Genomic DNA, 27,096 nt, shown 5'->3' with positions numbered 1-27,096 from the left:
ACAGTAGCATTCACTGCTCATTATTCCGACCTTACTCTTTTCATCTAACGTTATAACCTGGAGAGCTTTGCGTGTCTGAATACAGGAGAGTGTGTTCACGGCGTCCCACCGTTCAGATGGACATCACGTGTGCACCGTTTGTCCCGTGAGACAGGGTTCTTCCCTGCCTTTTGCGACCACTGGTCTTGCTGCAGTGAATAGCCTTTCACATCCATCCTCTCACACCTACAGGGTGTATCCAAGAGATTTGGTTTTCAGGGGAGAAATTGCAGGATGCAATCACAGCCATCTGCTTGACAGGTCTCAGCAAAGCACCCTTCACCCAGCCTCTTCCTGTCCACACATCCACCCACCATGTCACAGAGCACCTGCTTTTCCACCAATTTGCCAGTGGAATGTGCCATCAAATTTCTAGATCTTCGCCAAACGGATAGTTAGGAAACAGTATTGCTTTGTTTGCATTTCTCCTATGAGTGACCTTGAGCAACTTTCTATATGGCTAAGTACTATATCTGTTTCTTTTTCTTTGAACTAGACATTTGTATCCTTGGCTCAATTTTTCTGTTCAATTATTGACCTTTGTCACATCAGTTTCTGAGGGCAATTTAAATACTGGGGAGATTAGCCGTTTGTGATAGGAGTTGCAAATATTTCTCCCAATTTGATGTTTGATTTAGTTTATGTGTAAGGATAATATTTGTTCAAAGGACAGTATATTTACCTGCTTCTATTTAAATATTCTAAAGATTCAGATACAGAAAAAGTGAAAAAATGTCTTTCTACCATATGCCTTCTACTTCCACAACTGTCTCTCTATACCAACAAATACACATGCGATTTTGTCCTATTTTGGACTGGGATAATGGTATTAATATTACATAAGGTTCTATTTTAATGGGTATATATTACTATATGGACTATAGCCCACCAGGCTCCTCTGTCCATGAGATTCTCCAGACAAGAATACTGGAGTGGATTGCCATGCCCTCCTCCAGGGGATCTTCCTGCCTCAGGAATCGAATCCAAGTCTCTTATGACTCCTGCATTGGCAGGCAGGTTCTTTACCACTAGCACCATATTACTATATAGGGTGTTATTATATAGATATTATAGCAGGTATTAATATTATATATGGTATTACTATAATGAGATATATTAATATTATATAGCAATTATCCTATTTATTTTTGTCTTCTACTTTTACCAAGTATTTAATTAATCATAATTAGCCAAAGCATAAAAGAATAAAAATTTCCCATTTAAAAGTCTTTCCTTCTCCAGCATACCAAAAAAAGGACACAAGTTTTAGGAAGAATTGTTAAATTTTAATTTTTCCCCTTTTGCTAGTTCCCTACCTTGATCCGGTTAATATTAAAATACTAAAAAAACCCAGTCATCTTTCAACTTGGTGAACAAGTATTTTCATTGCAAATGAAGTATGTCTTATAAAAGATTAAACAGTAGTAAAAACACCTTTTTCTCTTTTTAATGCAACACATGTGGATAATCTCTTGAGTTAGTATACATAGATCTCCCTCATTATTTTTAATGACCTACAAGTCCAGTGTTTATTTAACCAACCCCCCATCATTGGACTGTGGCATCTTGTCCTAATTTACATCTGACCACTTTGAAAATTGAAGTCCTTGTGCAGGGTTGGGGGTTGGAGTAGGTGGGCCAGAGGACCACAGTGAGATGGATTCCTGAGGCTGAAAGCACAAATTTTGAAAGCCAGAAGCAAATGTCCTTCCCAAAGGCCCTCCCAGTCACATTCCATGCAGTGGGGGTCATTCCCACCCTGTGGAGCTGTTCCCTCCACCTCAGGACTGTTTGTCTCGTGTGATCACAGAAGGGTCCACAGTGAGGAGCCCCGCCTTGCATGTCCTAGGATGGAGCCCCGCAGTCTCCTCTTGCTTCTGCTCTGCCCAGGACACGCTTGCTTCTGCTCTGCCCAGGACACGCCTGCCCCTGCTGTTAGGTGAATCATCCTTCAGAGTCCCAACACTGTGTGTGTTTTTTGCAAACCCAGAGAGCCCCCTCCAGTTCTACGTGAACTACCCCAACAGTGGGAGTGTGTCTGCGTACGGCCCAGGCCTGGTATACGGAGTGGCCAACAAAACCGCCACCTTCACCATTGTCACCGAAGACGCCGGAGAAGGTACTGTAGTTCTGGGCTATCGGAGAGTTTAGGGAATGCAATTCCACGGAAGCCTTTAAAAATAAGACTCCTGAATGGTAGCATCTATCTTGTCTTTTCTCTCATATGAATCTCTTATTAGAGCTCCTCTGTCTTTCACCAGAAACTGAAATTTTAAAGTCCTTTATGTTCTGATTAAAGTCACAGTCATACTATGAAGTGTTGTTGGTGACTCGCCTGAAATTTAAGTGTATTTCATTAGATACCATTTTTCTTTTTTTGTACCTATACATGTATCCCCAGGGCCACGTGAATGATGTAGCAGTTTATTCTAGATAAAGCTCTATGCCTGTGCCCTCTGTCACCACAGACATTTCTCATGTGTGGTTCCAATGGGATCTTCTTGGTGGCATCAGCCAACCAGCAGTGAGTCTGTGTGTGACACTCTCTCCTGTATGTGTGATTGGCCTGTGGGGTTCCATCCCTTCCTCGTCCCACACATCTGGAAGAACAGAACCTCTGGGTCACTTGCAGGAAGAATTCAGAGGGTGGAGTGTCCTCCCCGTGACACTTACACTGTGTGTCAATCACTTTATTCTGACCTACGTGCCTTGCCTGTGGCTTCCATGGCTTGTGTCTGTCTGTCTGTCCTGGCATCAGGGCTGTTCCAGATGAGTGGTGATCCACTTTAAAACAAAGAAACCCTATCCCTGATGGTCTCTCCCTCTCCTCCCATTCACAGGTGGCCTGGACTTGGCTATTGAGGGACCCTCAAAGGCCGAAATCAGCTGTATTGACAACAAAGATGGGACGTGCACGGTGACTTACCTGCCCACCTTGCCGGGCGACTACAGCATCCTGGTCAAGTACAATGACAAACACATCCCTGGCAGCCCCTTCACAGCCAAGATCACAGGTAGAGTCGCCTGGCTTCCTGGAGGCTCTGCTCCAATAAGGCCTCTCCCCTCAGACCTGGAGCAGCAGGCTAGGCATAAGTCTGAGATTAAGTCTCACAGCAACTCCTTGGGAACAAACTAGGGGTGCAAGGCCAGCACTGGATGGGCTAAATTCCTCCTTCAGCTCGCAATCCCAGGAAAAGCAAGCGCACCATATTTCAGGCACTTATTTGTTCCAGTCTGACTTCAGGGTCCAAAAAAGAAGCCCTCAAAGAGAGGCATTCAAACAATATGTATTGCATGAGTGAATGAGCTCAAAGATGCCCATCAACGTCACTCCTAGATAGATTTTTGTCTCCCTTTTAATGATGGGAAAACTGAGGGTTGGAAAGACAGCGGGTCAGCTAGGTTCATGGGTATTCTGGGATTCAGGTGGAGATTATCTGACTCAGAGCTCTGCTCCTGACTCCCATTGTGCTGTGTGTTTGAATCCTGCTCTCAGTGGGATATAAACATGGTCTGTGTGGACCCAGGTCTCTAGTTCCTGCCAGCTACTAGTCTTCCCAGTAACCAGGCATAAGTAGCAATCATTCTTTCTTGGTTAGGTCTAATCATTGTCTGGGGCACTTTTTTTTTTTCCACTTAACTTTGCTTAACTAATTCTTGCCTATCCACCTGTAAATGGTGTGTGATATGAGGGCTCTGGAGAGTCAGGGTGACCATGTGTAACCGAGCTGTGTTGGGGTGGTGTTTCCCAGACGACAGCAGACGGTGCTCTCAGGTGAAGCTGGGCTCAGCCGCCGACTTCTTGCTTGACATCAGCGAGACTGACCTCAGCACCTTGACGGCCAGCATCAAGGCCCCGTCCGGTCGTGACGAGCCTTGTCTCCTGAAGAGGCTGCCCAACAATCACATCGGTGAGCCCAGGTTGCCATCTTGAGTGGGAGCTGGGGATTCCCACCATGTTGAGGATCCCAGCCATTGCATGGGAGATTGGTAGCATCCTGAAATATGATGTGATAAACCCACTGGGTCACATGCATGGTCAGAATCCAAACACTTCCACCTTGGAATGTTGACAACCCTCTTGGACATTGCTAGAAAGTAAAGAAAGAAGTCCTGTTTCCATTCTTTCAAGCTTGTCTCCCTTCTGCTTCCTCCCCTTTACTTCACCCTCCCACCCACAAACCCCAATTTGTGCTCCGGTCCAGGCATCTCCTTCATTCCCCGGGAGGTGGGTGAACACCTGGTCAGCATCAAGAAGAACGGCAACCACGTGGCCAACAGCCCCGTATCCATCATGGTGGTCCAGTCGGAGATTGGGGATGCCCGCAGAGCCAAAGTCTATGGCCGTGGCCTGTCAGAAGGCCGGACTTTCGAGATGTCTGACTTCATTGTGGACACGAGAGATGCAGGTGTGTATGGGGGTGGACCCAGGGGAAGAGGCCCAGTCCTTTGGAACTGGCTTCTTTTGCTCAGATTGTTTTGCCTTTTTATCCTGCCAGCTTTCTTTTCTTTCTAAGCATCCTTCAAGCTATCGATCTTTAGACATGGTTATCATTGCAGCCCAGGGTTAGGCGTGAGCTGCTTCATTATCGATACTCCCACCATTGTTCTCAGCTTCCCAGGGTCTCCTTGCCTCATCCTAAGCTAAGAATGTTGGGCCAGCTGGCCCAAGGTCATGTTTAGCTGAGCAGGACTTTCAAGGAAATGAGGAGTTTCTTCCTGTTTGCTCTTGGATGGTCTGGATTAGCTTGGAGTGCTCCAAGCTACTCCACCTTCCAGAGTCATGATCTTCTGCCTTCGTGAGTGAAGGACTGCTTCACTGACTTCTGGACAAAGTCACATTCCCCAGGGAAGGAGCTGGAGAATTTCTGGTCCTGATAGGCTGATGTTCTCTGTTGATTCCTCAAGTTCTTAAAGCTTTAAATCTGCTGTCTTAGTGGGTCCCTGGCAGGACAGCCAAGGCATCTAGGAGCAGTTAGAAATGTCAAATTCTCAGGCCTGCAGCTGGTAATAAACCTCCAGGCAGTGCATGCCTTTCTTGGAGGCATAGGGGGAATGTATCTTCCCCAGGTGGTCGGTGGGATGTTAGTAGAGAGCCTTGAGAAAAAGGTATGGTCAAGGCCATATTCAGCCAGGTTATTTATTTCAGTGCAGAAACCTGTAGTTGACTCTTCTGCCCAGGGCTGTCCCACAGGGCCACTGTTACTGTCTTTTCTGTTGTCTGGAGCATTTGCAGGGGTGGAGGTCCTTTCTGCTCCCCTTGGTGATGAGTTGCTGTCACAGCGGCCCCGGGCAACTGTGTTGCAGGTTACGGAGGCATCTCCTTGGCGGTGGAAGGCCCTAGCAAGGTGGACATCCAGACCGAGGACCTGGAGGACGGCACCTGCAAGGTCTCCTACTTCCCCACTGTGCCTGGGGTTTATATCGTCTCCACCAAGTTCGCTGACGAGCACGTGCCTGGTGCGTGTGGTCTCTCTGCTGTCCGCGTCCCTTGCTTGGTTTTCCGTAGACACTGTTTGTGGGCTCTGGGCTGCTCTCAAGGGCCCTCTCGGTTTTTGCAGGGAGCCCGTTCACCGTGAAAATCAGCGGGGAGGGAAGAGTCAAGGAGAGCATCACCCGTACCAGCCGAGCCCCGTCTGTGGCCACTGTTGGCAGCATCTGTGACCTGAACCTGAAAATCCCAGGTGAGCCTGAGGGGCTCGTGGGTCCAGGCAGTGGGCACTACTGGAATCCAAGTCCGGGCTTGGCCCAGAAGGTACCGTCCGTGTCTGCTATGGGGGACTACTTTTTGAAAGTGAAAGTGAAATCGCTCAGTCGTGTCTGACTCTTTGTGACCCCGTGGACTGTAGCCTACCAGGCTCCTCCATCCATGGGATTTTTCAGGCAAAAATACTGGAGTCGGTTGCCATTTCCTACTTTTTGAATTTAATTTTATTTATTTACTTGTTTTCACAGAGGCCTATCCATGAAAAGTAAATCTATTTACTTATCCTTCTTCCAGGTGAAAATAGCTTTATCACATCCCATGGGGGAAAAATAGATAAGCTTTGAGAATTTACTGTCTGTTAGCTGGACTAACAGTGAGAGAAGTGACCCTACTGATATTCATATTTGCAAAGAGGTGTCAGCCCAGTGACATCTTTCTGATTCCCATTTGTCCCTTTCATTCTTAAAATTGGAATGAGGGCTGGGGTGCGAGCCTGGGTGGGTGGCTGGGCCACAGCTAGCCCTTTGCCCAAATTAGCCAGTCAGCAGCCTTAGTCTGTCTGAAATGTGGCCCAGTTTCTTTCTATTAAGCAGTGACTGTGTAAGTCACTTGAGGCTCCTCTGGCATGCGGTGTGTAGAGTTGTAGATTTTATGAGGACAGAAAATCTAAACAGTCTTCAGATGAAGCTCACGTTGTGATGAACTTCTGGCTTCTAGATAAAACTCCAGTGTCTCGCATCTTTCCTAACTTGTCCCATGTCCATTTGCTCTGCCTTCGCAGCAATACTTGATGGTTTCTTCCTTTCTGGATGTCGGTAGAAACCTCATTACTGGAGTGTCCAGACTAAGAAACCTTAAAGAGATATGCATGGATTATGATCATAAAAATTCATGTGCCAGACTTCCCTGGTGGTCTGCTGGTTAAGACTCTAAACTTCCACTGCAGAGAGTATGCGCTGGTTCAATCCCTGGTTGGGGAACTAAGATACTGCATGCCTTACCATGTGGTCAAAAAAAAAGAAAGAAAGTTCATATGTTCAAAACCGGGGGAAGTAAGTGTCACCTGGTATCCCACCATCCATGGAGACTGTGGTTCATGTTTGAGGTCCAGAGCTGGACCTTGGGTGACTCCAGCCTCCTAGACAGACAGGTTCCATCTCTGGTCGCACTGATGCAGTTCTTGCTCACTATATTGTAGGCATCTTTCCACACTAAAATACACTTCCCCATCATCTTTGATTGGCTGCATAAGAGTCCATTTCACCTCTAGGTACATACACCATCATTTCAGGTACTCTCATCTCCATCCCTTGACCTCTTTAATCAGTGCCCTGTGACATCTCTCATCACGGTGGACTGATGCCCAGGAATGGGATTGCTGGGCTCACACATTTCAAATGCCGCTATGCCTCAGCAGCCAGTCCTCCAGAAGACATATTGGTGTTTCTCCCTTTCCCCACCGGTACTGAGTAGCACATTCTCACACTGATCAGTCTGATGGAAAGAAAGTTTGCAGCTCCATTTCTCCAGTCACTGTGCAGATGAACTGTGTTTTCATTTCTTCACTTTCCTTATTTGGGGAATTATGTTTCCTGTTCCCTTTATCTGTCTGTGTCTTCTCTTTGTGTGATGAGGACGGTTACCCTTTCTCTAAAGTCTCATCTGACTCTTGACTCCTTCCTCTTTTCAGTGTTCCCTGATGACTCTGGTGGAGACTCACTTTCCCCCTCCTTACCTAAAGCATCCCCTCTCGCCAACTAGAAGGGAGCAGAGGCCCTGCAGACCCAGGCCGTGTGGGGACACCTCCCCTCAACCTCCTTCCTGCATCCTCAGGGCTCAGAGTCATGAGTTGCTACCCGGAACCCGTAGGGCTGCAGGATGCGGTTTTGTGCTGCCCTCGATGATGGCATTACTTGGTCACCTTGCTTGCGGCACGCCTGACTCCACCGTGTCATGCAAGCACAAGTCGCTGGCATGGCTGAGCACGTCATGTGGAACAGACACAGTCTGCTTCCTAATGCTGGGGACCCAAGGCGCTGTGTTTCTGGAAGTGCAGCCTCTGGTCTTCAGTTTGCTCAAAGCTTTGCTCACGCGTGGTTTTCCCTTTGCCACTGGAACCAACCCAAGTTCACTTTCTCCTCTAAATGCATTTAGACTTGTTACCTAGAAGAAATGCCAGTGCTTCTTGACAGTGCTTTTTGTGTTGTTACCTGTGGAAAAGAGTCCCTGTAAGCATGCCGATAGCCCCATGTCACATTGGCTTAGAAACATCTGAGCCATCATCGTTGTTATTTACACCCTGTGACTATCAGTTCAGGCTCTGGTTTGATACCTCTGTATGGAATTAACTCTGAGTTACTTCTGACTGAATTAACTCAGCTCCAGCCAGGAGGGCTGTACAGTGCCCCCAGAACGTTCTCTGCACTGAGTGGCCGGAGGGGCCCTGCTCTCTCCATGCTGACCACAAGCACCCGGGGGTTTGAGGGAGACAGGAGGGCAAGCATCCAGCTGGGATGAGAGGAAGCCTGAGCACCCCACACCCCTGGGCTGCACTCACTTTGCCTTCTTCTGCTTGCCCTGCATGTCCTGTTCCACCTCAGGCCCTCGTCCTGACCCTTCTGTTTCTCCCTGCCCCCTTTCAGAAATTGACAGCAGTGACATGTCGGCCCACGTCACCAGCCCCTCTGGCCGCGTGACCGAGGCGGAGATCGTGCCGGTGGGGAAGAACTCGCACTGCGTCCGGTTCGTGCCCCAGGAGATGGGCGTTCACACCGTCAGCGTCAAGTACCGTGGCCAGCACGTCACTGGCAGCCCCTTCCAGTTCACTGTGGGGCCGCTGGGCGAAGGGGGTGCCCACAAGGTCCGGGCAGGCGGCCCTGGCCTGGAGCGAGGAGAAGCCGGAGTTCCGGGTGAGCGTTCTGGGCAGCTTTCTTTTTGTTTGAGAAGACTGAGCTCAGCCTGGCGGCGTGAGCACCCTGTACCCTTCACCCTGTGCTGAAAGGAAGACTTTGTATGTGTGATTCTGACTGGTGGTATGAAGGGGCTTTCTTTAAAACAAGGCTTCCGTGGCTAAAGACATTTGGGAGTTGCTTGCTAATCCAAAACTAAACAAGTGTCTCCATGAGGGACTTCTTGGAGCCTGTAATTTAAGGGTGAGTGTTGTGAGTGTCTCAGAGAGGATCAGGGTCATGAAACTGTTTGCAGAGCATCTTGCAGGTATGGAACATGCTAGAATTCTTTAAAACTGATGGCAGTGGTCCCTTGCAGTAGTGGTTGCTGGGTGGGAAAATCTGTACAGTCTGCACAATCTCATCTTGTTCTGGCTTGGTTTGCGTGTATTCAAAAGACGCTCTGATGCCATGAACTTTGTGTAGTCATGGATGGTGCTTAGCACACATCTGCAGTGCCCTTGCTTGGGCTCTGCTTGGGATTAGAGAAAGAGGAAAGCGCTGGGAACAAACGAAACCCAGCACCAGGGCTCAGTCACTGACCAGATGTTTCTCTGTCTCAGCGGAGTTCAGCATCTGGACCCGGGAGGCAGGCGCCGGGGGCCTCTCCATCGCCGTGGAGGGCCCCAGTAAGGCCGAGATTACATTCGATGACCATAAAAACGGATCTTGTGGTGTGTCTTATATTGCCCAGGAACCTGGTAGGTACTCAGGGGCCAATGGAGGACATCATCCTTGTTTGGGGATGGTTGGTTGTAAGGAATAGAAACTCGTCAGGCTAGCACCAGTAGAAGAGGAGTTTTTCTGTATGGGCACATGGGCATGTCTCCTAGAAATCCAGTTGTGGTGTATCCCCCAGGCCTTGCAGGGGCAGGAATTCTTGTTCTCCCTGTCTCTTGGCCTCTCTCTTGGCCTCACTCTGTGTGCTCTTGTTCAGCTGGTTCATTGTCCCCACTGAGCAGCCTCTCTTGACCCGCCCTTCACCAGTGGCCGGTGTGTCTGCCCCGGAAGAGGGGCCTCAGCCTCTGAGCTCCCTTGAACAGGGGTTTCAACCTGTCCTGTGCCATGGATTCTTTGGCATCTGGTGAGGGCCCTGGGGACCATCTCAGGAAATATCTTTAAACACATGAAATAAATTACTTTGGATCATAAAAGAAATCAATTAAAGTATTGTTTTCAAAATCTTTTTAAAGGAAGAGATAAGTAACTTAGCAATGTATACAGGTTTTCATGAATACATTAAATCATATGACTCGGTGATGGTCTGTTAACTCCTGTAGTTTCTAAGTGGTAATGAGTATAACTGCTGTGTCAGGATACATATAAAACTGAAAAGTGATTGTTTTTTGGTGACAAAAATCACAATTCTTAATGCACTGTGGTTTCTTGTCAGCATTTCTAGAAGAGGGCAATGCTGAAGTACAGTTAGGTGTTAGTAGAAATAAAGATACAGGTTTCTCCCATCCAAGTTTGGATCTCCTGAGTCCTGCGCACAGACCTTTGTGCAGCAGCCCTGCTGAGCCCAGGTTAAGGGTCCCCGCCCTTCCTCTTTGAACTTTCTTTAGTCATCACTCTGCTTCTACCCCTGTTGTCACAGTTTCTGTCCTACTCTTCATCGTTCAGGATCAATAATGGGATCCTGGCTACATGAAACATTCTTATTCTTAAGTATATAATTTCTGATACAACGCTTGGTCATAAGCCTCTCTTTTGGAAAGAAATTGGGCATACAGGCCAGATGTTGATGTGTGTATGGGCTCACATATACGCAGGCAAAGCACAAAAGACACACTTCAGTGATTTAGTCTTTGAAATTGTTAAACACAGTATCTAAGATGGAAAAAAAATAAAAGAATATGTGCCCTCATTCAACTACGAAAATCGCGTTGGCCTGGTGTGAGCCGGGTGACCCTCTCTGAACCAGCCAGTTATACAACCGTGGGCAGGGGGTGCTGTGGGCTGTGGCGGGGGGGGGGGGTCTCTTCTCCCAGAACCAGGCAGCTGCTCTGGGACTGCCCTCCCGGGATCTCTGACACTGTGGGACTCTCCTCTGCCCACAGGTAACTACGAGGTCTCCATCAAGTTCAATGACGAGCATATTCCCGAAAGTCCCTATGTGGTGCCGGTGATCGCGCCCTCGGACGACGCCCGCCGCCTCACTGTTCTGAGCCTTCAGGTGAGACGCAAGGAAACATCCATCTCCTTGGCCACAGCCTGACCAGTGAGGCCCTGGACTCCCACGGCCCCTTCAATCTCCGACTCTGTGCCAAGGGCCCCGGCGCATTCTGACCACAGATGCCGCCAGTCGTAGGGGAGCTTTCCCGGGGCAGAGTCACATTTAGGACAGGAGACTGTTGGGGCAAGCAAAAAGCAGCCATGGTCAACAAAACTCCTTAGCATTTGGGAATGAGTTTGTTTTCTAAATATTTATCCAAGAGAAACAAAGAAGGCCTGTTAATCGTTGGTTAAGGGATAAGGAAGGCTTTTAAAACAAAACAAACGCAAAACTAACAGTTCTGTGATGTTCAGCTTGCTATCATTGGCTTCCTTTTCCTCGAGAAAGTCAATTGTGATTTCTTTTACGAGGCTGATTTATTTATAAGTGTGTGCAAGCCACTGTGTTAAGAATTGTATTGGTGTTACTTCCCAGTCCTTGCAACAGCCTGGTGAATAGGTTTTTCTTGACCCTCCTTTTAAAGATAGAAAACCTGAGGTGCAGAGAATATACAGCTCGTAGGAGCCAGCTAGAGTGAGGCTCCAGAACCTTGCTCTTAATAGCCGCCACCTTAATGCCAGTCCTGGCATTGTGGCAGGTGGTTACGTGGCCCAACCTATTAGAATGGCAGGAAGTGCAGTTTCTCACCCTGGCTTAAAGAGGGCACACCATTCAAGGTTGCATTAGAGTCTTCAGCAAACTAAGAACATTGGGGATCCCTTTGGGTCTTAGGACACTGAAGATAACTAGCTGTCTGAGTCAGCTATAGCAATTTGGCTGTGAAATAATACCAGAATCCCAAAAGATGATTTCTGGTTAAAGGGATTCCTCTAGAACCATCGGTGGCCCCTGGGTCTTGAAAATAACGGATGGATGAAAACTCATCCTTGTATCTCAGATCGATGATTGATATCTTTGGACCTGGGTCCATGCACTCGGTTTAAAATATTTGAGAGTCTGACTCTTCCTGAAGGGAAACTGGTGCTGCTAGCTGTCCCCAACATTAGGGAACCCGATCAGAACCCCAGCCAGAGTCACGGTCTGCAGATTGGAGCGGCCTCCGGTGAGTGCCACGGGTGCTGACTGGTCACGGCAGTGCAGGTGTTTCCCTTGTGTTTCATTTAAAGGCTTCTTAACAGAAGTCGCTTCTGTGGCCAACTTAACTAAAACCTACGGAGGGAGATAAACCCAGCGTTTGTTGAGGGGCTCAGAGCTGCCTTCATGCATCTCGAAGATTTCTTTTGGATCTTCCGAGGTGTTTATCTCCCTCTTGAGGATTTAGTGGCAAGCGGATTCAGGTAACGTAAATGGTTCCATCCAAAAGGAGCTGATGTGGAGTAGTCACCTCCAAGAGACTTCTGTCGAATCCTCTTACGACAGCTTGGTCATGAAATACTGAAATAAGTGTGCAGCAGGCTGGTGTGTCCATTAAGCTTGTGTAACCCGCTGCCACAACAGGACGGACTTGTGTGTCAACTTGGTCCCCTGTTCTCCCCTTGTTACTTGATGCCAAGGGATATGTAAAGTATTTTCTGGAGGTTTACTAGCAGGCTACATGGCAACATCTGGGCCTGGTTAGGAAAGACAGGCTTGTTTTTGTCTCGCGTTTGAGACTTTTTAGAAAATTGGAGTCGGCTGGCATTCTGTAGGGGAGGCGGTTGGATGGGGGTGGTCTGGTGATCAAAGACTCTGTAATTTTGGGTTCGTTCCTCCCTCGTCTGTAACTCTAGGGTGGCTCGGTCTAGTAGAATGTTCTGCAACAGTGGGAATGTCCCATATCTCCAGGGGCAGCCGTGAGCCACTTGCAACTCTTGGGCACTTGAAATGTGGCTAGTGTAACTGAGGGACTTAATTTTACAGTTGAACTGATTTCAGCTTATATATATATTTGTTTATATATATATATTTCAGTTTATATATATATATAAAACCACATGTGAGTAGTGACTACTCAACTAGACGGCACTGCTTTAGCGCCTTGCCAAGGTGTAATCCTTGGACCAGCAGCCTCAGCATCGCATGGGGACTTACTAGAAACCTGGAATCCCAGGCTCTGGCCCCAACCTACTGAATCAGAATCTGCATTTTCACAAGACCCTCGGGTGCCTCGGTGGCACGTTGAGTATGAGCCGTGCTGCTTGAGAGTTATCATCTGAGTAGCCGTCCGACCAAGTTTACATCAAAACTGTTGCCTTGTAAAATTTTGCTCTTCAGGACTGGCCAATCTTGAAATACCTCAAGCATCTGAACTTCTAATCCCTTTTTCCCAGCAGAGGATACAATTTCCAGGCGAAACCATGGAGAGTGAAACTCATCCAGTAAAGAGCAAAAGCTATACTTCTCCCATGTTTTTTTTTGGTGGAGGGGGGGACACTGAAAACTTCTAAATGTGTGTTAATATATAAGGAGAAGCTGACATTTCTGTTTTAAAACTATTCGATGTATGGGCCAGGTCCTATGCTGAGTGCCTTGAATGCACAACTTCGTTTAATCCTTGTACCAGCTCTCTGAGGTAGATTTTAGTTATCATGCCCATTTTTACGGATGAAGAAACTATGGCTCAGAGAGGTTCAGCAGTAGTTACATACCTAGGAAACGGCAGCAACCCCAGGTCCTGCTGATTTTTAACCACCGTGCAGTACTGCTTGAAAGAAAAATCATGGGTAGCCCTTTACAGATTTATTAAAAGTTCTCTCCATCTCCACCCATGAGATTAAAAAAAAAAACTTTGTTCATGTTAGTGACTGCATGGTTTTATCAGCTGCTAGGTTACTTCTAAAACTGGGGTGGAGAATGGAAGGGTTTTTTTGGTCTTTCTTTTTTTTTTGGTGGTTGCTGGGGGTGGATCTGGAAGATCCTGGGTTTTCTGGCTTGTACAGGTTTCTTTGGAATGCTGAAACTGTAGTCCTGTTGACCAGGATGTCTCGAATCTCCAAACCCAGGAACCATGTCTGAGTCAAGATGGTTTAGATACAAGACTGTGCAGATGTTTATCTCTGCTTTCCTATATTTAATGCTGGAAATGTGGAATTACTCACCTGCTCTTTTGTTGGCAGATAATACATAATAAAACATGTTCCAGGCCTATTTGCATGAGAACTACCCCCCGCTAGGAATCCTAGGTTGGCATGGTGTGTGCTGCTGAGCAAGAAAGCCAAGGGCTGTAACAAGTCTCATGTGTTGACTTCTAGGAATCGGGATTAAAAGTTAATCAGCCAGCCTCCTTTGCTATAAGGTTGAACGGGGCAAAAGGCAAGATCGATGCAAAGGTGCACAGCCCCTCTGGAGCCGTGGAGGAATGCCACGTGTCTGAGCTGGAGCCAGGTAAGTGCCAGCGCCCCCACCCAGGGATGTTTCTGCAAGTGACTGCCCCAGCAGAGGAGTCGTCGGCCTTTCCGGGGCCTTCGGATTCCCTTTGCTATTGCCAGACACTGTTTACAAATGAGGGTATAAACATTTGCTAGGGACAGGCTTTGAGATATAACACCCCTTCTATTTTTTTTTTTAACAAATATGTCTTTATTTTCGGTTGTTTTTCAAATTCTTTCACATGACATTCATTGTGATGTTCTCATCTTTTAAGTAAATATCACAGATTTTTACTGTTGACCTTATGAAATGAATAAGTACACTTTGACTTCAGTTTACTCTGAAGGGAAGGTTGATTGATGTAAATGATAATCTGTAGTATTCCCTGGTGGTCTAGGGGTTAGCGCTCTGCACTCTCACTGCTGAGGGCCTGGGTTCAATCCTTGGTTGGGGAACTATAACCCTGCAAGCTTTGCTGCCAAAAGAAAAAAAAAGAGATAATCTGAGTCCTCAATAGGACTTAGCATGGGATTTTCTTGCTCGCCACCTTGGTTGGTGTATGGAATTGTGTGATGTCAATCAGCTTTAACAAGACCGTTTTGCAGTGAGCAAATATGAAGTGTCAAGAGTTGACAGGAAGGTAAGACTGAGGAAGACATGACTCCTGCTCCTCAAGGAGGAGCACAGACTCTAGGGAGGACCTAGAGAGAGTGAGCCAGAAAAATGCAGTGCCCTGATGAGGATCCCTGCTGATCACCAACAGCACAGGAGATTTGAGAATCTAATGGTAAAGATGATCAGAGCAGGAGAGGAAAAGGGTTTCTGCCTTGACGCGGTCAGGAGGACTTCTCAGAGAAGGTAACATTAAGTGTGGGCCCTGATGCATGAGGACGGGCCCTGCGACCACTGCCCTTGCTGGGTGTTTGCTGTGTGCCCTGCTCTGTGCACAGTGAGGGTAGACACTTGAAACCTGGGTTAGCATTAGATAATCAGATTAGACCAGATTAGAAAGAGTGCTTTGGTTCATCTGAAAGACATGGTCATGAGCTGATGCTCCCAGAGTGGTCCATGTGAGAAATCAGCAGTGTTAGAAATGCAGAGGAAGGACTTTAGGGCAGAGCGCAGTTGGCCATAAGGAATGAAAGTGAATTCAGGAAGGTTACATGTAGCTTGGCGATAGGGTAGAAAGACGATGATGCAGTTAGGAAAACTCAGGACAGTGGCCGTGGGTGGACGAGGGTTGGTCGATGCCTTATTACAGAGTTTCAGTTCAGTTCAGTCGCTCAGTCATGTCCGACTCCTTGCGACCCCGTGAACTATAGCACGCCAGGCCTCCCTGTCCATCACCAACTCCTGGAGTTCACCCAAACCCATGTCCATTGAGTCGGCGATGCCATCCAACCATCTCATCCAAAACCATGTCCATTGAGTCGGTGATGCCATCCAACTATCTCATCCTCTGTCGTCCCCTTCTCCTCCTGCCCTCAGTCTTTTCCAGCATCAGGATCTTTTCCAGTGAGTCAGCTCTTGATAAATTACAGAACACCCATCTCAAACCAACTCATATAATAAAGGGGGTCCATTACACACATTAAAGGGATCTGTTCAGGATCTAAGATGGGTTTCAGTGACAATTTAATTCAGCCATTCAGCTACTTTGTCCATGGCCCCAAACATCTCTGCTTTTTCTTCTGATCTGTGGGCCTCATTTTGCAACAGCCTTCCTCTTGGTGGCAAGATAGCTGCAGCAGCACACAATGCTAATCAAGGGAAACATCCTCTCCTCAAGATTCTTTCTCAGAAGATGCTTCTTTTGCAGAAGTCTTCAGCAAACCTCCCTTCTTATCTCACTGAACACACATGCTCCTTCCTGGTCACTTCCTGTGGCTAAATGCTATGTGCTAATTGAATTAGGCTTGGGGGAAAAGGGATTTCTCCCCTCACTCTTCCCCATTAGCTTGACCCAGTCAAGGACCATCCCTGGGGGTGGGATCAATTTCCCTTGAAACACATTGGCTTTCTGAGAGGAGGAGTGGTTCCCTGGTGGGGGATGGTGCAGCGCTGAAGGATATATGGGTGACAGTTCCATGTGGGGAGAGTCCAGAAGAGACTAGAAGAGGGTTTGGGTGGAACTTTGAGCAACAGAAGTTCTAAAGCGGGTGGAGGGTACGAGGAGCCAGGGAGCAGCCAAGAGAGAACAGACTCTGCCTCCCAGCTGAGAGCCCTTCAGGAAAGAAGTAGGCTGTTGAGGGGTGCGTGATGGGAGGATATTCTAGGAGCCCATTTCAGCTAACAGATCCTCTTGCCACAGGCTGTGACCCAAACACAGAGTGAGAAATCTGGCTGTTGCCTTGTGGGGCAGCTGCTAGCTTGGAGCTTACTTAAGGAGCATTAATGTCCGATGAAACCATTTTCCCCCCTACAAGTGGCCAAGCGGAGAAACTTTGCCAGAAGTGAGCTTTCCATAAAAGAAGCGTCCCCCTGAGGCTGAGGCCACAGGGGATTAAACACTGCGTTCGGGACCTGGATGCATTTCCTGCAGGGCAGCCTAGGGACATGCAGAGAGGCCCGTCTGGTTTAGATCACCAACACTGGGCGCTAGGCTTGTGGGAGAACCATGGTCTCGTTAGTAACCTCAGGTGGGCCCTCTCAGGTTGGCCTCCTCTCTCTTGTCCCCACCCATCAAGGTTGTGTTCACAGGCCCCGTTTTACCCTGTGCCTTTGCTCATTCTCGCAGATAAGTATGCTGTTCGCTTCATCCCCCACGAGAATGGTATCCACACGATTGACGTCAAGTTCAACGGGAGCCACGTGGTTGGAAGTCCCTTCAAAGTGCGCGTCGGGGAGCCTGGACAAGCGGGGAACCCCGCCCTGGTGTCAGCCTATGGCGCAGGGCTTGAGGGAGGCTCCACAGGTAACATGCTGCCTCTGCCTCTCGTGTGCAACGAGCCTGCCCCAAGGAAGAGCAGATGAAGCTTTGCAAGCCCTGGGAAGCCAGCTGCCTACCCTCCCCAGGGAAACTGCAGTCAGCTGTCTTCCTTTGCCAGGTCCTTTTAGGATCAGGACACTGATAGGCAATTCAACACAGCATCTCTCGTTTTGAGGATCCACAGAGTTTGTGATGCATGTAATGGGCCTCCGGAGAGGTCCCCTACCTGCCAGCTCCCTGGGCTCCTAGAAACATATCAGATCCGCAGTAAGACTTGTCTCAGCCAGGCTCCTTCTTATTCTGATCCTAACAGAGGAGGGGAAAATCCCCAAACAGTCAAATTCATCTTTAACCCTTGACAGAAATAGGGCGTGTTAGCTTGTAAAAAATATGGGCAGAGAGGAAATAGGTAAAGTTCCATCGTGCTTTTCGCCCCTCCCTCCCTCTGGGTCCAGGAGGAAGGAAGGCTAACACATCAAGGGAGGACCTTCAGATTGTCTCTCTGTTGGTCTTCAGTCTTGATCACTTGGTTTCTTGGCTAGTCGGTTCATTAAAGAAGCAGACATGGAGTTTTGCTTTTATTAAATAGCTATGGTCTTAGTGCTGTTTGTGTTGTAGTACAACTTGCTGTTGTCACCTGACATCCTAAGGAACTTTCTGTGTCAAGACCTACAGATCTGCCCACCGCGTGGTGGCTGCAGTTAGTGTCCGTGCTGTGAACACAGAGGTGGGTGTCGGCCACGTCCAGTGCGTCACTATCAGGCAAGGTGCCAGGGTGGGTTTCTCTGCAGGCCTGGATCCACTGGGGCACGGCTGGCGTCTGGGTGTTACTTTGGGCTCTCTTAGGAAGGCAGCCCAGTTTCTTGAGTCCCTTGGGTGTACACATTCTGCTCTTAGTGTTCCCCGGTTGGGTGAGTGAGACAGGAGACCCCTCTCGCCCATGGGCAAGGAGATGAGCAGCTGTGGTTGCCTGGCAACCAGCCCCGAGGAACAAGCATCCTAAGGGCCCGAGGGACCTGCCCAGGTGCAGGAGTGACTGACCAGCTGGCTAGCCACACTGAGACTCTGGGCCAAAACAGTGGCCTCAGCAGTACTTCCCACGGGGTCTGTGTGAGGACTCCCCATCTCCCCAGGCCCATCTAGTCTGGCTCCACACCGAGCTCTGGGCCAGCAGCTTGCCCTTTGTAAGAGGCACAGGACTGCTTTGGCCTGGGACATGTCCGCTTTACAGATTAGCAACGTGGGGCTTAGAAAGGTTGGGCTGCTCCCCAACACTACTTAGTTTGGAGGGGCAGAGCTGAAATCTGTCTGGGTTCACAGCCTCGAGGCCTGTTCCCTTAGGCGCTTAGTTCTGCTTTCCTAAGTGGCTGACTTGCCCCGAGGCAGCAGCTACACCCCTGGCGCGCTTTGTGGGGTGTCCTACACCAGGACCCCTGTTTTCCCAGCTGCTTTGAAAGGTCCCCAGGCAGCAGCAGTGCGGGCATTTGGCCCCTGATGCACCATCAACCCTTGAAGCCCAGGCGGGGTCCTCTTGGCACTTGGAGCCCCAGCAGGCCTCAGGCCAGGCCCCACCATGGCCACTGCGGTCTCCTGCTTCGCCAGCAGCCACCTCATCCCCTGGTGGATCACACCTGCAGTGCTGGGGCCTGTGGTGCTTCCTCTAGGCTGTTGGCACACAGGCCTTCTCAGGAGCTCGGGTTTCAGACTGTGCTTTGCAGGCACTGGATGCTGCTGAGGGAGGGAGCTGGTCTTCCAGGGAGACTCCCAGCCGGGAGCAGGAGGTACAGAGCGCGTCTGTTTCAAGCCCTGTGTAAATATTGCTCTTGTCAAGGGGAAGGCGTCTTGTTTTTCTAGCCCTCCCGCTCCCAGGCCTTTTCCCAAATCTCCATCCCCGGCTTACACAGCTGCAGTGTGTGTGGAATGAAAAGGTGTCTGTGTACGACTGCCAGAGGGCCCGCATCCTGACCCTCGGCACAGAGCGGGCTTCCCTGTGTTTTTATGGGTGGGTTTGCTGTATCTCTTTGCTCGAGCTTTGAATGGTCCATTCTGCAGGTTTTGAAGCACGGGAATGTGGAGAATTTGGGGTGGGACTCTTCGCTGCAGAGGGGCTGAGAAGGCCAGCAATTACACCAGGGAGTTCCAGGCTTCTCTGCTTGGAAGAGCCATTTTCTTGATGAAATGTTCCCGGAACCCTACTCTGCACAAGGTGTATGAGCACAACCTTGGCCCAGCACCCTTCACCCACCTTCAGGATGTAGTAGGGCTCCATCACACTCACAGGGACTCATCTGTACACACATGGCAATGCGGGGGGACACTAGAGAAAGCTTGAGAGCAGCAACGAAGATCCCGTGCAGCCAAAAAATTAATTAATTAAAAAGAGCAGCAGTAATTTTGGACTTCATAAAACAAACAGAAAAAGCAAATATTACACTAGAAAAATAACACGTAACAGGGCCATGCCCACAGATGTCCTGGGTCCTGGTTCTAGCTGGAGGCAGTGGTAAGAGGGAACTCCTGTGTGTGGACTTTTTTCCTCCCATCCACTCTTGGGTGAGTGCACTAGCTCTGGGTTAGACAGACCTTCTGTTTAAATCCCAGTTCAGTCAGTCCCCAGCTGTGTGACTTGGGATGAGTGGTCTGACCTCTCTGAGCCTCCACTTTCGTTCTAGTAAAACGGGGATAGTAAGGAACTCCACCTGATAGGTTGCTCTTGTCCTGTAATTCCTTATTTCTCTTTTTGCACCTGGTCTTCCTTTCTGGGCCCTCACAGTCATGATGAACTGATGCTTCTCAGGGATGGAGCAAGAGCAAGGCCAGGTCTTTTCATCTTCACTTTAAAAGTATCTCTTTTTCCTTATTGTCACTTGCAGCTACTTCCTGGAAATCCTGTCCCTTGTTTGCACAGCCTCCTCCCTTTACCTGCAAAGCCTTGCTTCAGCAGCAGCTGTCGTGAGGGCTTCTGAACAGCACATTTGAGATAGTTGGGGGGAACAGGATGGGGGTGGGTGTTGCTGGGACAGGAGCCTCAGGAGCTTCCAGAAACAGCTGGGTTGTGTTTGGGGTTGTGTGATAGCAGTTCCTTTGTTTTATTGATAACCAGAACAATAATTCTTTCTCTGGCCTCAGAGCTATAATTAAACCAAAATAGTTCCCAGCTGGGGCGGGGTCCAGGGCTCTGGGAAGAGCACAGCCCTGCACGGGAATGCTATGCCGAGGGTGCCCCATAGAGGGCGCTGCAGCGGGTGTCTGGGCCCTACCTCTTCCTGCCTGGAACTGGAAAGGGAGCTGGGGGCTTTTGCAGGGCCTTGGGCTCAGGCAGGAACGCCACTGTGATCGTTGGCTGGCACTCTGTCTTGGCCCAGCTTTCCTTCTATCACAAGGCAGGATGTCTGTGCAGGGGGCCCTTGTATACCAGGCAGGTAGGAAGTAGAATGTCCTGGAACTGGGTTAGGGCTTCCGAGCCAGCCAGCAGATAGGCTGGGGCTCCGGAGCCGCACACACATGCTCCGATACCAGCTCTGCCACTTGTCCTGTAGCTCCGACTGGCATGTGGTTGAACTTCCCTGAGCCTCAGTGTTGTTTGCTAAAGAGGAATCACTGGGCGTGTAGAGCACTGGGCACAGGATCAAGAGTCAGAGAGGTGTGAGTGGTAATTAGCAGAGCTGCTGTTTCGTCGCCTTCTTGTTGCTGTTGTTCAGGGCACAGTGCGGGGGCTGGCAGATCCCAGAAAGACGGCTGGCCCATCTACAGGATGGTGTCTGGGGTGAGGAGCCTGAGGAGGAAGGAGGCAGCTCTGGGCGGCCTGGGCTTCTCCAAGTCTACCCAGAGGAGAAAGAAAAGGTCAGAGGGGCCCACGCTTGCCCCACCCCTGGAGGCAGAGCTGGCCTCCGGGGGCTGAAGCAGCACTTCGGGAGCACAATGGTGACTTGGGCTTCTCGCCCTCGGCCATGGTTCGTGCCCGGAGGAGAACGGGGGTGGGTGCTTGCGGGCAGAAGGTCAGCCACACTTCTGCCTGGACCTTGGAAGGGGTCACCATTCCCCAGGACCTGAAGTTCTCTGTGCCAGGAACTCAGAGCTAGTACAGGTGGGTTCCCACACCAAGGTGACCCCTCTGTGAGGGGACCTCTGTGTGCCCCACCGCTGCTTCAGGGCCCCCAGCACACTCCCTCAGACCCCCACCACCACCAATCCCTCCAGCTGTTCATGTGATCTTTATTCCCGCTTCCTTTCTTCCAGGTATCCAGTCAGAATTTTTCATCAATACCACCCGAGCAGGGCCAGGGACATTATCCGTCACCATCGAAGGGCCGTCCAAGGTTAAAATGGATTGCCAGGAAACCCCCGAAGGGTACAAGGTCATGTACACCCCCATGGCTCCTGGAAACTACCTGATTGGCGTCAAATATGGCGGGCCCAACCACATCGTGGGCAGCCCATTCAAGGCCAAGGTGACAGGTAATGACCAAATGACTTTGAAGTTAATCTTCCCCTTGTTAGCAGGGGAGGTGATCTTGTTACAGTATCGGCAGAGCTAACCACTGGTAGAAACTGGATGATTTTAGATACGTTGAATCTGCCTTGAATCTTGGGGTAAAGAAGTAATAGGACATGCCAGCAGGGATGGCATGTTCAAAACCTGCAGAATAAGGAGGCAGAGCAGGGCTGTAGAAGTTGAGAAAACATGTTAGGTCTCTAACAGAAAAGGAGTGCTTACATATTTGAAATCGTATGTATTTGTTTTGATCAGGGCCTGAAAAATCCTCTCATTTCTAACCTTCACTTTTAAAAGAATCAAAAGTGGTTTTTTTTTTTAAATAAATTTATAAAAACGTGCCTTCTTGAGAACACTAAAAAAAGTACCAAACAGTAAAAACCACCTCACAGCCCGCCACCCAAGGTAACCACTGTAAATATTGTGGTGAATTCCATCATCATGTCTCTTTCTGCTTGGTTCACTGTCCTGCAAGTAGTATGGGTTCATAGCAGACAATTACATTAAAAATAAACTAACTTAAAACATTAGGGAATTCCCTGACAGTCTGGTGTTTAAGACTCCATACTCCCACTGCAGGGGAGCTTGGGCTCACTCTCTAGTCGGGGAGCTATAAGATTCCACATGCCGTGGGGCATTGCACCCCGCCAAAAAAAAAATTCAGAGAATCACTTTCTAATATGTAGAGGGAATCATTTTTGATATTTTGTCAGTGTTCTCCCATACCTCTACACAGCTTAGAAATATTTTATATAAATGGAAGGCGTCCATAGGATGGCACATGGTTATATGGGAGGGATTTCCAGATCAGGGATTTCCGTCAGGTCAACCAAGGCCAGACTTCCTAATATTCCCAGAAAGCCAGATCTTAAGTTTTGTGGGGCAGGACCCTAGGACTCTACAGAAGACAGTGGGCAGGTTGAGATGGGTAAGCTGTGGCATTTAGACCCAGGTGTTGGAGGGGTGTGGGAGAGGTGTGGTGGCTTTTGGATCCCATTGTTGGGGAGTTGGGGCTCTCCTGGGATTTCTGCTCGGGGCACTTGCCTTGTCTGACCAGTCACACCCATTTGCTCCCTCCTGGTTCCCAGGCCAGCGTCTGGTCAGCCCCGGCTCGGCCAACGAGACCTCCTCCATCCTGGTGGAGTCAGTGACCAGGTCCTCGACGGAGACGTGCTACAGCGCCATCCCCAAGGCATCCTCGGACGCCAGCAAGGTGACCTCCAAGGGCGCAGGGCTCTCGAAGGCCTTCCTGGGCCAGAAGAGCTCCTTCTTGGTGGACTGCAGCAAAGCCGGTAGGCACCCTGGCCCTGCCCGGGGAAGGGAGGTGTGGGGGGACACCTTCTGTGTCACATGCTCATCATCTTATTCTGCGCTGAGTATTTTTAAATGATTTGCCACTTGATGTTTTTCAAATGACCTCAAGGTACATAGGAGAGGTTTCATTATCCCCATCACACTGAATCAGTAACCTGGCCTCTTCTCTGCCACTAGCTGCTTTAACTGCAGTCTGAACTTGGGTATTTATTTGGGTGTCAATGTGATTTAGTTGCCTGGGGCCTGGCATCTGGCACATCTGGCTGGAAACCTGGCTCCACCACTTACTTATTTCTCTCTCCCTCCCTCCTTTCCTTCCCAGTGCTTATTAGCCATGTGCCCTTGGGAAAGTTACTAAGTGTCTTTCTGAAAGTCAGTTTACTCTTCTCTAAAATGGGAATAATAATATTCCTGAAGGTTCTCAAGAGAGTAAATGAGATTAGAGTAGTCAGCACTTACATAACCGTTTTACTATGTGCTAAGGGCTTCACATATAACAATTCCTCTAAACCTCACCAGTAGCCCAGGAGGTCTCTCTTTTTTTAAAACACTTTCACCCTCTGTTTACAGTTGGGGGAGCTAAGGCAGAGAGAGGTGAGGTTCCATGTCCAAGGTCACCCACCTAGGAAGCAGCAGGGCAGAGATTTGAACTTGTATGAGTCCTCTGCTCTCCTGCCTCTCACTGGCCCCAAGCATCATCCAAGAAGTGTAGGCAGTAACCCCTACCTTTGCTTTGGCTCCCACCTCCCCTCCTCTTCCTCTGCCTTCTTGGGTGCATCTTTGTGACGTCACCACCTTCCTCTGCCCCTCACCCCCACCCCCAGGTTCCAACATGTTGCTGATCGGGGTCCACGGGCCCACCACCCCCTGCGAAGAAGTCTCCATGAAGCACGTGGGCAACCAGCAGTACAACGTGACCTACGTCGTCAAGGAGCGGGGGGATTACGTCCTGGCCGTGAAGTGGGGAGAGGAGCACATCCCCGGCAGTCCGTTCCACGTCACCGTGCCTTAAAACACTGCTCGTCGGGTCCGGGGAGCCATGCTGGCGGCTGCTTCTGTTGCTTGTCTGTTAACTCGTTTTATACAAAGTCCTCTGGCCTGTTTGTGGGTCTGAGAACCCCATCCTCAAAACATTGTCTCTTTTTTTTTTTTCCCTTTTAGTACAGAAAGAAGTCCTAAACTTGACTCTTTAGGGACATGTTGGGGAGTAAAGAAGTGAAAATTAATGCAATAGGCCTGGCTAATCAGACCTCTTGTGGCACAGATCACCCCCTCCAGACAGAACCAGAACAGACCAGGCTCGTATTTTTAAGAAATGAAATTAGTTAGTTTACAAAACAAGGCTGGGAGGAGGGGCAGGGAAAAAGAGGAGACCTAGTCTATGCTATCATTTAGAGAAGATGACCATATCATGTGAGAAAGGGGTACTAGGTGGACACCTTTGTTTTAACACTACTACCGCCCCCCGCCGCCCCCAAGGGCAGAGTCCCAGGTGACAGACCGGCCGAAACGGCCTCCTGGTGCCTCTGCCCTCATCCTGCTGCTTGCTTCCCTGCGGGATCATTCCGTGTGACCATCTTGACAGCTAGATCTTGGCTTTTGTTTTCAAAGTCCATTTCAATCACCGGGTCTGAGTGGTGAGCAGTCCCCCACTTGCCAAAGATTCCCTGCCCACCCCCCCCCGACCCCCGCTTTTTTAAACCAACACGAGTCCCCGTTCTTAGCCACGCTCCAGCCGTCGGTCTGTCTGTTGAGTTTCCAGCACGTCCGGCGAGACCGCGTACGTTTCTGAGGGTTAGCGGAGGCCTCCTGCGCCACAAGACACTCCACACCCACCCCCAGTCGGCCCCAGCGTGGCCCTTTTCTGGAAAATAATTATAGAAGGGAAACCCCTGCCGACCTTTGGCCTGAAAGTCAAGGAATGACAGGGGAGGGAAGGACCACAGCTCACTGGTGGTCCTTCGCCATTCGCAGAAACAAGGAAAACATATTCGGCCCCAAGGACATGCCACCCGAGGCTGTTTGGAAAGCCAGGGGCAGCTGCAAAATTCTGAAAACGGGGTATAAGGCATTTTGCGTGCCTTCTTGCATACCTGCTTTGGAATAAAAATGAAAGTGTTGGGGGGTTGCTGGCTGACTGCAGGGCCCAGATGTGCGGTGTGGTCTGAGCAGGCCGTCCTTTCAGACTGGTTGCCGACCCCTCCCGAGGCGGCTGCTGTCATCTCGATTGCATTTGTGGGCGGCATGGGGCGCGGTGGGTGACCCTCCCCGAGGTGCAGCAGCTGGGGATGCGTGTTGGCAAAGCCTACCTGTTAGAAACTGGAACTGCCCGAAGCCTGATGTGGAAGGACCACAGGCCTCATGAACTGGGACGTGGAAGTGAAACTGGAACCAAATGCCGACTGTAAATTGTATCTTATAACTTATTAAATACATTTGCTCCATAAGCTCCCCGGGTGTTCTTGAATGGTGTCCTTCCCTAAGTGGTTTGAGGCTCTGACCCATCCTCCCAAACCCTGGCCGAAAGGATGCAGATTAAGCCTCTCAACAGGGAACTTCGTCTCTTTTCACTGGGGGATGTTCTATTTCTCCGCAGGCCCCGGGGGGTAGTTTATCAGGGTGAGGCGCCCTGGCACCAACACAGCCTCCCGGGGAAGTCTGCTGAGGTTTGCCCTGGTTAAGAGTCCCAGATACGAAACCCACTGAGGGGAAGGCTGTGGTTTTATGAGAGAGAGAGGAAGCCTTTTTCCTGATGAGCTGTGAAACCCTCGCTGGAGGGAATGTATTCAGGCAAGAAGTGGCGTCACCTGTCAGTCCTTGGGACAGCAGGGTTTGGAGGTGGTGGTGAGTCTTCCCTCGCTCTGCTGCTCCTTGCTGTTCGGGAAGCTTCTCCTTGCCGTGTGCTTACGACACTCTTTGCCCCTGCTTCCTGTGCTGCAGCAGTGCCGTGATATGATTTCATGGTGAAGATGCTAACTCAGATGCTGCGGTAACATGTTTGCAGTCTTGGGGCTCACTGGGGGCGGATTCTGGCCCCTGCCTTTTGTCCCCAGAGTAGGAGCTCTACTTCCCTGCTTATCCTGCTGTGGGAGCAAACACACAACAGGAACCCAGGATCCCTCTCTCTCCCCCTGGGCACCAGCAGGTGCCATGATGACAGGAAGTCCATTCTGGACCCCCAGCCCTGCACTGGGGGTGAGGGGTGGAGAGAAAGGCTTCTTTTGGTGTGTTTCTTCCCAATGCCCAGCTGGTGATCAGGACGGTGATGCATTGTGTACCTCTGAGAGGTGGGAGGAAGACTGCAGGGATGGAGGGTCTTTCTGCCCGTCGTTCTGGATAGAGCAGCCTTGTCTGTGGGCCTGTGCTGTGAACGTCTGTTCCTGGACTCCAGGACGTCCATGGGCTTTGCAGAATGCAGGCTGTCTCCAGTGCATCTGGAGAGGCCATGGTAGGCTGCGTTTGCCCAAAGAGGAGACCAGGATCCCACCCTGTTGAAGCCTGGCTGGTTTCTGGGGAGGCAGCATTGGTAAATTAACATCTGGACTTTAGCATCAAGTAACTTAGGGATTATGTCCTGGCTCTGCCACTCACTGGCAGTGTGGCTTGGGGAAGCTGCTTCACCTGTCAGAGTGTGCTGTGAGCCCTCTGGGAGCTGTGAGAGTCTTGGCCACTGCTGTCTGTGATCAAACCCTGCCAGAGGTAATGGGCCTCCTCCACAGGCTGCTTGTTAGTACAGAGGTGCTGCTCCTGGCGTTCCCCCTGCCAATTACATGAAGGACGTCTCAGGATGAAACCTGTGCATTTCTCAACAGGTCAGTGGCTAGTACCACAGGGCAGTTGTTATCTGCACCTGGACTTGCTGCTATGGGAACCAGCTGTTGTTTGTACAAACACCTTGAAAACTTTGAAACCTGACCCTTTGAAACCTTACCCTTTATCACCCTTTACCGGGTGCCAGGCCCTTTCTGACTTTGACTGGTTGACTCTGCCCCTTTCCTTCCCAGAGCTGGCTGGACCATCGCTCTCTGGTGACCCGTGGAAGTTAGGCGCACAGCAGCTTCCAGCTGCCATGCAGAGACCTCCAGCTCAGAACAGGCTCGTCTCCTCCACGCCCAGACCCCCTCCTGTTCCTCAACCAGT

General features: G+C 49.8%; 1 protein-coding gene across 12 annotated transcripts in view; it reads left to right on the top strand.

The window, feature by feature from the left end:
• FLNB (filamin B) overlaps positions 1-25,403 on the top strand; it is a 139,463-nt gene extending 114,060 nt beyond the window's left edge. For 7 of the 12 annotated variants that reach the window (XM_086367279.1, XM_086367278.1, XM_086367277.1 and 4 more), the window contains 14 exons: positions 2,030-2,158; positions 2,880-3,053; positions 3,792-3,950; positions 4,245-4,448; positions 5,347-5,499; positions 5,601-5,723; positions 8,389-8,655; positions 9,258-9,395; positions 10,755-10,870; positions 14,101-14,233; positions 16,956-17,132; positions 21,387-21,605; positions 22,731-22,934; positions 23,781-25,403. In XM_086367279.1, coding sequence (XP_086223405.1) covers positions 2,030-2,158; positions 2,880-3,053; positions 3,792-3,950; positions 4,245-4,448; positions 5,347-5,499; positions 5,601-5,723; positions 8,389-8,655; positions 9,258-9,395; positions 10,755-10,870; positions 14,101-14,233; positions 16,956-17,132; positions 21,387-21,605; positions 22,731-22,934; positions 23,781-23,968 — 2,384 coding nt within the window. In that variant the 3' untranslated portion in view covers positions 23,969-25,403. Of the gene's footprint in view, positions 1-2,029; positions 2,159-2,879; positions 3,054-3,791; positions 3,951-4,244; positions 4,449-5,346; positions 5,500-5,600; positions 5,724-7,436; positions 8,656-9,257; positions 9,396-10,754; positions 10,871-14,100; positions 14,234-16,955; positions 17,133-21,386; positions 21,606-22,730; positions 22,935-23,780 lie in introns of those variants that run through there. The other 5 variants (XR_015151482.1, XR_015151481.1, XR_015151480.1 and 2 more) reach the window with 3 other exon arrangements.
• The last annotated feature ends 1,693 nt before the right edge of the window (positions 25,404-27,096 follow it).

Source organism: Bos grunniens, chromosome 22 (assembly GCF_055505025.1).
Source record: "Bos grunniens cultivar Pamir isolate PY7600 chromosome 22, Bosgru_T2T1.0, whole genome shotgun sequence".
Taxonomy (NCBI): Eukaryota; Metazoa; Chordata; class Mammalia; order Artiodactyla; family Bovidae; genus Bos; species Bos grunniens.
Note: the sequence above shows the minus strand (reverse complement) of the source record. Positions and strands in the feature narration are given on the sequence as shown.